The sequence below is a fragment of the Lonchura striata genome, chromosome 3, assembly GCF_046129695.1.
Source record: "Lonchura striata isolate bLonStr1 chromosome 3, bLonStr1.mat, whole genome shotgun sequence".
Classification (NCBI taxonomy): Eukaryota; Metazoa; Chordata; class Aves; order Passeriformes; family Estrildidae; genus Lonchura; species Lonchura striata.
Genome location: NC_134605.1, coordinates 542773 through 553711, shown reverse-complemented (window position 1 = coordinate 553711; position 10939 = coordinate 542773). Strand labels below are relative to the sequence as shown.

At 47.9% G+C, this 10939-nt stretch overlaps 1 protein-coding gene across 2 annotated transcripts in view; it reads right to left on the bottom strand.

Moving 5' to 3' along the window:
* Window positions 1-2005: 2005 nt before the first annotated feature.
* The window catches only part of COMMD1 (copper metabolism domain containing 1), a 64263-nt gene continuing 55329 nt past the window's right edge, over window positions 2006-10939 (bottom strand). The window contains exons 3-4 of one of the 2 annotated variants that reach the window (XM_021538632.2): window positions 5903-6049; window positions 2006-2137 (exon numbers count right to left, since the gene is read on the bottom strand). In XM_021538632.2, coding sequence (XP_021394307.1) covers window positions 5942-6049 — 108 coding nt within the window. In that variant the 3' untranslated portion in view covers window positions 2006-2137; window positions 5903-5941. The remainder of the gene's footprint in view (window positions 2138-5902; window positions 6050-10939) is intronic. The other variant, XM_077781831.1, reaches the window with a different exon arrangement.

The following is a 10939-nucleotide window of genomic DNA, read 5'->3' as shown; positions in this document are numbered from 1 at the left end:
GGGCAAAATGATCTGTCCACAGCTGAAATAATAAACTGGAGTGAAAACATCCTTGGGCTGTGAAGAGGCTAGAACAAGCACTAACTGAAATGTATAAACTTACATAACATTATTTACAGAAAGGAGCCCAGTTGTCAAAGGCCCTAAGAGAGCTGGCACATGGGAATGTTTGTTCTCCTTGCAAAGAATAATTAATTATTCAAGTTTATAAATTCCAGTTGCTTTGCTTGCTCATCTCCTGATGTGCCTAAGGACTGCCTGGAAGGTATTTACAGTTCCCAGCCACTAGTTCTAGAGGCATATTTTTAACCTTGTACCTCTGCATGCCATTGCCTCACAGGCTCTTGGAGCAGGGGATTGACTCTACACACCTTGTTCCTCGGCCACAGAAGAATGCAATTTGTTCTGAGGTCGTGCAGGAGTGAGTTTATTTTGGGGAGATGCCTGGAGGAGGCCACCGCATGTTTTTCAGAGGGTGGTGAGGTGGCTGCTGCGTTCTGTGAGTGCAGGGAGAGCCCTGAGCCACACGCAGGTGGCTGGGATCAAGCAGAAACCTCTCTCTCTTTCTCTCTTTCTCTCTTTCTCTCTTTCTCTCTTTCTCTCTTTCTCTCTCTCTCTCTCTGCCTGAGCCACCCATCCACTCCTGAGGTGCCTTTGCTGATTTGTCCCTTTTGCTGCCAAGAGCAGAGACGCCACGAAGGCTCTAATGCCCTCCGAGGTTTGATTTGCCAGGCAGGAAAAATGCCACTAATTACTGAAATGCACTGTATAGTTTCCAGGTAGAGCTGTGTTCAGCCAGGGCTGCCAACTGGCCAGAAAACTCAGGGTATTATTGTTGCCTCCCAGACTCCTCTCAGAAACACTATAGATTTGGGTTTTGTGCTGTGATTGCTCTTTTTCTCCCATCCACTCCTGTAAAATGTCACTCCTCGAGGGTCTGAGGCACTCACTGGCATCCAAAAATGCCATTTATGCAATTACCTGTTTTTATGTATTCTCCAATACCATCCCATTACAAGAGCTAATAATGGCTGAGTGCTGGAGTTGCAGTGCTGCTGCCCACTAAGGCAATTAAAATGCAAGTACCATGTCACCTGTGTGCAGAGAAAATAAGGAACAGGAAAACATCTTTGGGGAAATCTCTCTTGTACCTCCTTGCTGACAATGCCCCCTGACAGCTCTGCATTTCAGGGACCTCCCATTGCTGCAATAACCCTGCAAAGGCCCCAGGGTGAAAACCCCCAGGCGGGATCCCCACCCCTGACACGCCTTCAAACCTGTTTTCCTGCGAACTCTTGCACTGCAAGATCTGCCTTCCTGCCACTAAAAGGAAGGAGGAAGGGCAAAGCCTTTGGGGACTTGAGCTTGGGGTTGGTCAGCCCCCATCACATTCGGAGGGAAGCTCCACAGCACCACCCACAATTTTGTGCTCGGACACAAAGCTCAGGTGATATCTCAAGATAACACTTCCCAAGTGGCACTGGTTCAGAGGTGCCTGTCCCCCTGTGCTGGCATCTTTACCCCCAGCATGGTGAGGCAGAGCCAGGGGCGCAGCTCTAGCCCCCACATTGCATTAAATGACACCCCCAGCCACTCTTCCCTGGGATTTGGGAATCATTTTTGAGGAGGATTTTAACAGGCCCAGCTTCAAGGCAAGGAGCCCTCGCCTGTTTTTCCAGTCTCAAGCCACATGAAACACAGCACATTAAAAAGTCATCAGTGGCTGCTGCTACAGGACCACTGCATTCCCCTTATTCAAAAGGCTCCCTCTGTCCCCAGCACTGAGGACCTCTTCATAAATATTTGGAATGAATGAACAAACTGTTGAAACTCCCCAGAAGGAGAAGAAAACATTTCTGTGAGCAATCTATGGCCAGTGTGAGCCTTGGGGTAAAACTCCTCAGATATTTACGCACCTACAAATGGCCAGGAAATGTCCTCAGAAAAATGGTGAGCAATTTGTTTTATCAATAAGTAGCAAAGAATTGACACACAGAAAAGAAAATCAATATATCAATCAGTTTATTAAAAAGTCCAAGCACAGTAAGATGTGGAGATATGGGCTCCTCCAAGATCCTTCCCATTGTGTAAAACACAATGAGAGCATACACACTGTTATTTGCACTTGAGAAAGGACCTGTAAGAAAAAAAAATTAAAAAAAAGTAAGATAAAATGAGACTAAACAACCTGAATAATCAGAAAGTAAATCAACACCAACATAAAATAAGTATATAATCATCTGCTGCTTTCCATGGCCCAAAACATTATGAAATACAGCACTTGCTTGGCTTAGATTTGGAAAAACATGGTGTGCCTAGAATATCTTAGATATCCTAGAAGAACACTTTAAAACCTTAGCAGTTCTGGGCACACGCAGACCAAGACAAAAGGAAATTTCCCTTAGAGCAATGGCCTTGGCAAGCAGAGAGGAGTGTGGGGCTCGCCAGCAGCGCAATGTGTGATTGAAGGTGGCAGCACCCAGACATCTCAGGGAGCTCCTGGATGATGAGCTGCAGCTTGGAGCAATGCCCAGAAAACAGGAATAACCTGCGGGGCATTTCGGCCCAGCAAAAGGTGACATGGAAAGGAAGATAAAGGCTGTGGGGAAACCTGGGCACTGCTTGTGCTGCTGCTGCAGGGACAGCTTCCTAAGCCTAGGGACACCGGAGTGTGGCAGGAGTTGTGTCCCCTGGGCAGGAAAGCCTCCCTCGGCTGGGGTTCCCTCCTTCAGCCCTTCTTCCTGCTGCTTCTCCCTCCCTCTCCTCCTCTGGCCGTGCTGGGCTGCTCCTGTGAAGTGCCTGCCTGCTTCCCTGAAGGAAGGAGGAAGAGGAGGAGGAGGAGGAGGAGGTGATGGCCCTGGTGCCACACTGCTGGCCTGGCTTAGCATGGGCACAGGAGCTGGGGCCATGGCAGGAACCACAGTGGGCTCCAAAGCTGGATGAGGCCCCCGTGGCCTACAGGGCTGTGCTGGGTGCCTGCTCAGCTGGACCCATGCAGGATTCCAGTGGCCACGCTGGCCCCAGCCCCTGCAGGAGTTGCCTGGCCATGCATACAGCATGAGCCTGGTTTAATCTGGGCTTTGGGGGAGCTCAGCCAGAAGTGGCCACCAGGCTCAAACACCGAGCTGAGGCAGATGGATGTACACACACAGAAACCACCTCAGCAGGAAGGCACAGCCCTGCCGAGGAGCAAACCTGTCCTTGTGTCCCAGCAGCAGCTGAGGATTGGCAAGCACAGCATCCCATCCCTGCCACATCCAACTCGGTGAAGCAGGAATATTGTAAATGCCAACCCAATGGGAAGAAATTATGGTGTCTGACTCCAGTTCAGAAGGCTGAACGATTTCTTTATTACAACCATGCCAAAATACATTAAGATACTATATAAAGGAAGATACTAAAACTATATACTACTTTCTCTAACACACCTTGTGACCCTCTCTGAGCCCAGCCCCAGGTGGGTTGGATTGGCCATCAGGCTCAAACAATCCTCACCTGAATCCAATCAAGTCATCACCCCAGGGAAACAATTCTCCAAACACATTCCACATGGGAAAACAAGGAGCAGAAATAGAAATTGTTTTCTTTCTTTCCTCTATGCACCCCTATGAAAAATCCTGAGAAAGCAAGAAATGTCCCTGTGACACAGAAAGAATTTTGCTGCCCAGTGACTACCAAGGACTGAGCAGTGTGGTCCTCAACCCACCCAGTGGATTTTTTTTTGTTTGTTTGTTTGTTTTTTGATTTGTTTTGCACAGTAGTTTAGAAAGATCCACCGAGAAGAAAATGAAGACGGTTAGGTATCCAGAGGAGGGAAGATTAGGAAGAGAGAAGCATCCACCCATAAGAAAGTATCCAATTATTTCTTAAATGTCCCCTAGACTTTTTGCCTCAGCCTCCTTGCCTTGTTAGCCATTCCACATATTTATTATTCTTTGCATGAAATAATACTTCCTGACATCTGTTCCCAGTTTGTTTCTCTTTAATTTCCATTTATAGCACATTTTCCTATCCTCTGACCATGTTAAAATAAAACAATAAGTATGTTTGACACAGTGCAAGCTACTTAAGATCATGATCCTTCCCTGACCTTGATTTTTTTTTTAAATATGTCCTAAAACACAGAAAGCACTTGAATGAACTTAGTTGAAAAAGGACACGGAGAGCTCAGAGAATCACAAAGCACTCATTCCACAGCGCTGCTGCAGCAGTGACTCAGGGAGCAGCAGGAGGAGCAGCAGTGGTTACAGCCCGGCTCCTCTCTGACAAGGATCAGCTGAAGGCAGCTGGGGGAACAGAAGTGCTGGGGGCTCCACGAGAGGAGAGGGCAGAACCCGGAGGCTGTAAGAGACAAGGCAGCAGTGCGACAGGCACGGCAAAGGAAATGGTAATTCCCTGTGCAGGGACACAAATTGGCTGGAGGGATGTTTCCCCTTCTGACCAGGCAGATGGGAAAAGGTGCCCTTCCCTTGCTCTGAAGAGATTTCGTGCCCAAGTGCAATCTGGCAGCTCCACAAGCAATAAATTCTCAAGGAGAAGCGATGAGGAGTGCTTTAGTTATGGCACGAGAACATTTTATGTTGTCATCTCTATATTGGTACAAGCTCTCCATGTAATTTTAGCTCAGGAGGAGGCTGCTTATGAAGCAAATATCAAATGGCAATAAGCAATGTAGCCTCCAACCAAAGGTGTGTACAGACCCTCCAGGCAAGTGACAGAGCAAACCAGGGGCCAGGACTGTCACCTTTTTATGGAAGAGCTCTGCTGGGAGGAGATCCTTACTCTGCCCTGTGCAAGTGCTGGCCTGCTCAGGCTCAGCTCCTGCTGACACTTCAGTGTGGTGGGACATCCTGCTGTGAGCAGGCTGGCAAGGGACAGGGGAACTGAAACCCTGCTGGGAGCCTCTGGCAGCGCAGGGGCAGCAGCTGCTCTGCAGCTGGCTGTGCCAGCACAGATGTGGGCACTGCAACAGCCAGGAGCCATGCAGCAGTGCAGATCCTGTGCCCCTGACCTGCCTCCAGCAGATTTCTTCACTCACACAGTGTCTCAGTGGTAAGGCCTCAGCCTGCCAAGGGCATTTTCCTTTACCCACATTCTGAGCCACTTAGAAACCCTGGGCTCCATCTGAGGCTTTCTCAGGTCAAACCAAGCCATGAAACACAGGACTAAGAGCAGCCAAGTCCAGCTCTGATAAAGCACTGGCCCCTCAGACACGGCGTGCAGCTCCGTGCCAGGGCTACACCACTGCAGCCCAAGAGGCAGAAGGTGCTGAGGCTGGATGGTCTTTGGGGATCAGAGGTGGCTTTGAAGAGCTGGATCAGGTGCCCTGCACATGCAGGACTGCTCCTTTTGGAAACCAGCCCAGGAGATGCTCCCCGACTGTCCCCTGGCTCCTGCAGCCAGGCTGGGCAGCCCTGGGGAACCACTGAATCCTCAGCAGCACGGGGCTCACAGCTACAGAGAGGGGTGTTTGTGCCTCTGCTCCCTGAGCTCCCTCACTCCATCTGCTTTCCTGGGCTTCAAGCAGACAGAGCTCACAGAGCTGGCTTTGTCCTATAAAAGTCCAAGGTTTGGAAGCATAAATACGAGTTCCCCCTAATCTGCCTGTTTCCTCTCTGCCACAACTGGCCAATTTACCTCCGCTGCTCATCCAGCCCAGCATCCACAGCATCTGGAAGACCCCAGAAGTGACTGAGGAGATAAAGAGGAAAGCTGCACTACACCCCAAGGCCTGATTATGCAAAGCTTTGTGGAAACAGTGTTGCTGCTGTCTTGGAAAAGAGGATGGGAGGAGGGGATGAGAAAGCTTCACAGGATGATTTAGCCCATTCCTGGGGCTATAATCAGGATTTAACCAGCACCCCCTATTCTATGTGCTGAAATAGGATTTACGAAAACCTACCAAGGGTCATTTTCTGTAAGTTGCCATCTCTTTATTTGATTAAGTAGTCTGAGTCAACAAAGTCATACTCTCCTCTATTTCTGACAGTTTCTTCAGCATCTGGCTCAACTTGGCCTCATCAAACTCCAGGCAGAGAAACTCAGATTCCTACAAAAGAAGAGAAAACAATGTTTGAGAAAAACAATTATGTTTGATCCCTGTGCAGCAGTTTGGTGAGGAATTTGACAGCTTAACTCCATTTGTCAATGGACTTTCTTGCATTTTGCTGTCTGACTAGGATGGATAATTTGTATCAGTGATAAAAATCCAGGTGGGATCTGCCCGAGACAGATGTGTTTGCAGGAGGCTCCTAAAAAAAGTGGGATTTAAAACCTGGAGTATCTCTCACAGCATTCCTTGATTAGGGAGCACTGGAAAAGTCAGATCTCAACCCCTGAGGCTCTGAGGAGCACCATGCAGAGGACAGACCACAGACCCCTGCTGAGTGAACCATTCTCCATGGCCAGACCCAGGCAGCACCAGCCTGCCCTGAGCAGCTGCTGCAACTGGGACTGCAGAGTCAAAGCCTCTCCAGCTCCCGCTGCATCTGCCCAGGTTCAGCAGCCTTGCTTTCCCAGCCCTGACTAGAGAAGTCCAGAGCAGGCTTGCACACAGCAGCTCCTGCAGGAGGAGCAGCTTTTCTCACCACCCCAAATAACGGCAGTATCTGCGACACGTTGCAAGTCTCCTTTCCCAGACAAGCCCCACAGGAGCTCAGTGGAACCGGAGCTCTCGCTGCAGGGTTTGCTTTCTGTGCCCACCTTTGGGAAGCGTGGCAGTGCCAGGCTCCCAGGGCCCTGCTCCTCCATGGCACGGCCTCCAAGGCCAAGCTCCTGGTGCCCTCTCAGGCCTTCCAGTCCCAGCCCTGCACCCCGAGGCATGGGAGCCCACGCAGGGTTAATCGGGCCAGGGCTGCCCCTGCAGCCTGGGAGATCTGCAGCTGATTTCATGGCTTCATCACAGGGGAATGTGAGTGGGCAGCAGGACATGGAAGCACCTGCTCCTGGAGGAGATGTTTCTTCCTGAGCCTAAGGCATAAGGAGGACTTTTTTTTTGTTCTCTGTGAAAAATGCATATTATATGATTGGCTCTTCACAAATATTAAAATGAGTACTATATGTATTATGTTGGAAAGTTATGCTGTATTAATCTTAGTAATGTGGTAACTATAGTTTTAGGCTATAGCATAATATTAAAATAGAAACTATGTGATGTAAGATACTTTTTGCAACTAGCTCAAGGAATGGATAAGATAATTAAGAAAATCTTTGCATAGAGATAACAGCAACAAGACACTATGATTCTAAGAGAAGAATTATTGCCTCCCTGGGGAACCAACACGATTGATTTACAAGATGAGGGGGGGAGTTGAAACTAAGCAGAAGAAATCCTTTGTTTGAAAAGAATTTTTGAATATGTGAATATGCAACAGGCTATTGCTTTTGTGAGTTAATCCTTTGTTAGCAAGGTGTGCTTTGGGGCATAGCAAAGCACCCGGACATGAGTAATTCTTTGCCTTTTATTGTCCTTTATTGTCCTCTGATTGTTCAAATTCTTATTGCTCTAATTTTTATTACTATTTTTATAACTATTTTATTACTATTAAAATTTTAAAATTTTAAAACAAGTGACTGGCATTTTTCACATTCCCCTCTTCAGGTTTTGTCAGTCAAAAGGAATGTAAGTTTGACCAAAACAGAACTCTTTGATTACACGGAACGCTTTGGTTACACAGAGACACTGCCACTTCACACAAGTGTAAGTGCACTCACAAAACATTCTTTTAGCTATGAAGCAGCTAAAACTCTCCCATGTGGGCTGGACAGTGTCTGGTTATCCACTCTCATGCAGACCAACCTAAAACCTGACCCAAGAGAGCTTTAAAAAAGGCTGCTCAGAGCTGAGCTTCAGTTTTATTTAATGCTTTGTTAGTTTATCTCCCCCATGAAAAACGGAACAAAATAAGCTGGAGCCGTGAAATACAGAAATCCTTATTCCTTCCCTAAGGCATCCTCCAGGAGCAGGACAAACGGTGTCCCTGCTCATCCTCAGCAGGAAACAAGGTTCTTCTGCTCCTTCCTACTGCTAAAAAATAATTCAGCCCCTTGGAGCTGAGCAAACCCAAAACCGATCCTGAAGCCCAGCTGGAGCCTGGGTTCAGCTGGGATGGTGGGAATGGCCACTCACTCATTCCTGCGGCCGCCTCCACTCCGAGCCCGGCCTAGAAAAAGGAGCTGCAAAACAAAACATCCAAGAAACACAAACTGCCCCCAGCCTTGAATCCGGCTTTCTAGGAGCTGCAACAACAGACTGCTGCAAAAATATTTACATGAGACACTAAGAGAAGCACGACTTCTTCTGTCTCAGTAACTATACTTAAAAACCTCATGTATTTTTATAAAACCAACCCTCGGAAATTGAAAACTTAAAAAATTTACGATTGTTCTCTATTGTATCAGTTTGGCCCGCTACTTAAAATACTTTCCAGCAACTTTGATACACGCCACATTTCTAAGTTTTAGCCACGACATTGGAACAAAGGAAAGCAACCCCCCAGAATTTTCATATCATTGTATTCATATTCATTCCCCCTTGATTTGGAGGATCCTCCAACAACATTCAGCATTTCAAAGGCAGCAGCCAAGGCGCCAGACCCACTCTCCGAAGCCGTCTCAACTGCACGCGGTGCTTGTAAGACCGCGCGGGGCTCTTTGCAGAGGAATCACCCCAGGTGAACTCGCAGGAGCGCTGCTCCGCCGGGCCGAGCGCCGCGGGCCCGGCCAGCCCGCCGCTGCCCCCGGAGCGCCGGGAGGAGCGCAGGGCTCTGCGTCCGACCCTTTGGGAGCAGGCACTGCAGCCGTGTGGACCTTTCATAGAGTGCACAGAGAGAAGAAAGAGAAAACAATTTCTATTTCTGCTCCTTGTTTTCCCATGTGGAATGTGTTTGGAGAATTGTTTACCTGGGGTGAGTGCTTGGTTGGATTCTGGTGAGGATTGTTTGAGTCTGGTGGCCAATCCAACCCACCTGGGGCTGGGCTCTAGAACAGGGTCACAAGTTGTGTTAGAGAAAGTAGTATATAGTTTTAGTATCTTCCTTTATATAGTATCTTAATGTATTTTAGCATAGTTATAATAAAGAAATCGTTCAGCCTTCTGAATTGAGTCAGACATCGTCATTCCTTCCCATTGGGTTCACCTGCATACAATAGTCCCCAATTTTTTTTGGTCAGCAGAGACAAAAAAGAAGTCAGAATTCCAATAAAAAAGTAGGAGAGTTCAGAGGTGCTGCCTTTTTGGACATTCTGGGCTTGGCTGGTATCAAAGGGCAGGGCTCTGGGTAAACCAGAGATGTGTTGGCACAGACTGTTCCCATTAGCAGCAAATCAGGCTGAAACACCAAAGCCGGTGGGGGATAAATAAAACAAGGAGCTGGTCCCCAAGACATCAGGAGCCAGCACATGGAACGTGCCCGGGAATTCACAGCACATCAGCTCCCCAGCAACACCCACGGGCACGAACAAATGGCATTTTGGTCCCAAGGCATTCATTCAACACAAAAGACAAAATACTCGTTTCTGAATAAATCCACTGCTGATATTTTTTTGGTTCCATTTTGCGAACAATTGTTAAGGGATTGCTGCTCTGGAGGCAGGGGCTTAGGCATAACCTGCTGTTGCCAAAAAGTCTGGTTTATCTGGTAATGTCAACTCTCCCACCTCCTCCAAAGGTGCTAATTCCATGTAAATACCTTTCTAATAAAACACCTGCAGGGATATCCTGTAACTATTATCCCAAGTCATAAGTGTAATGGTCTTCCAGCAGGAAAATCAATCACAGAATCACAGGATGGTTTGGGTTGGAAGGAACCTTAAATCTCACATCCCTGGGCAGGATTCCACTAGACCAGGTTGCTCCAAGCCTCATCCGACCTGGCTTTGAACATTTCCAGGGATGGGGCATCCACAATTCTGGGGAAACTGTGCCTCACCACCCTCACAGTCAAGAATTTCTTCCCAATATTTACTCTGAAGCGACTCTCTTTTAGTTTAAAAGCACTCCCCTTCTCCTGTCACTCCATGACTGTGTGCTAGGTCCCTCTCCAGCTCTCCTGGAGCCCCCTTTAGGTACTGGAGGGGGCTCCAAGGTCTCTGCAGAGTCTTCTCCATGCTGAACAACCCAAACTGTCTCAGCCTGGCTGAGGTGCTCCAGCCCTGGCAATATCTTCATCACACTCCTCTGGACTCACCCAGCAGGTCCATGAGGGTCACTGGTCAGTAATGGTCAGCTGTGAGCCTCCATCCTCGTGGCTCAGCACAGAGCAGGTTTTGCCTGAGCCAGTACCTGCCCACAGGCTTGCATGGTACACAAATGCAAATCTTAATTTAAAAAAAAATGGGGGGAAGGAATAGGGAAAAAAATTCAAATGCCTCCTCCAATACAAAAAAGACAAGAGAAATCAAACAACACAGCCCTGCCCCCTCAAAACCTCAACATAACCAGAATTTCAGAATGGAAATCAGACACTTTTTAACAGAGCAAGAACACCTTCTCCTTGGAAAAGGCACATCCAGAAGTGATTTTTGCAATGATGCTGCCAAGCTGTACCACAGAAGCCTTCCTTCACTGCAGACTGTTTTTACTCAGCACTGTGGGAACTGCGTGTTGTGCTGCCCAATGGCAGAAAATAAACGCTGAGAAATTCACCCCTGCACTCTAAACTTGCTTCCAAACCTTGCTTTGGGTGGCCTCTCACCGACAGTGTCTCCCCCTGGCTCAGAGGGACCTGTCCTGTCACATTGCAGAGCTCCCTCTTCCACGAAAACAGCTGCTGCAGGAATGTCACAGTACACAACATCCACCTTGCATGAATGATCCAAAAAAAAAAGAAAACCACAGGATTTTAGCTTGTATTTCCTTCAAAAAATCACAGTAATAAGACATTAAACTGGGTAATTCCCCTGTGTGCAAATATTTCGTGTCAGGAGTTTATGAGAGCAA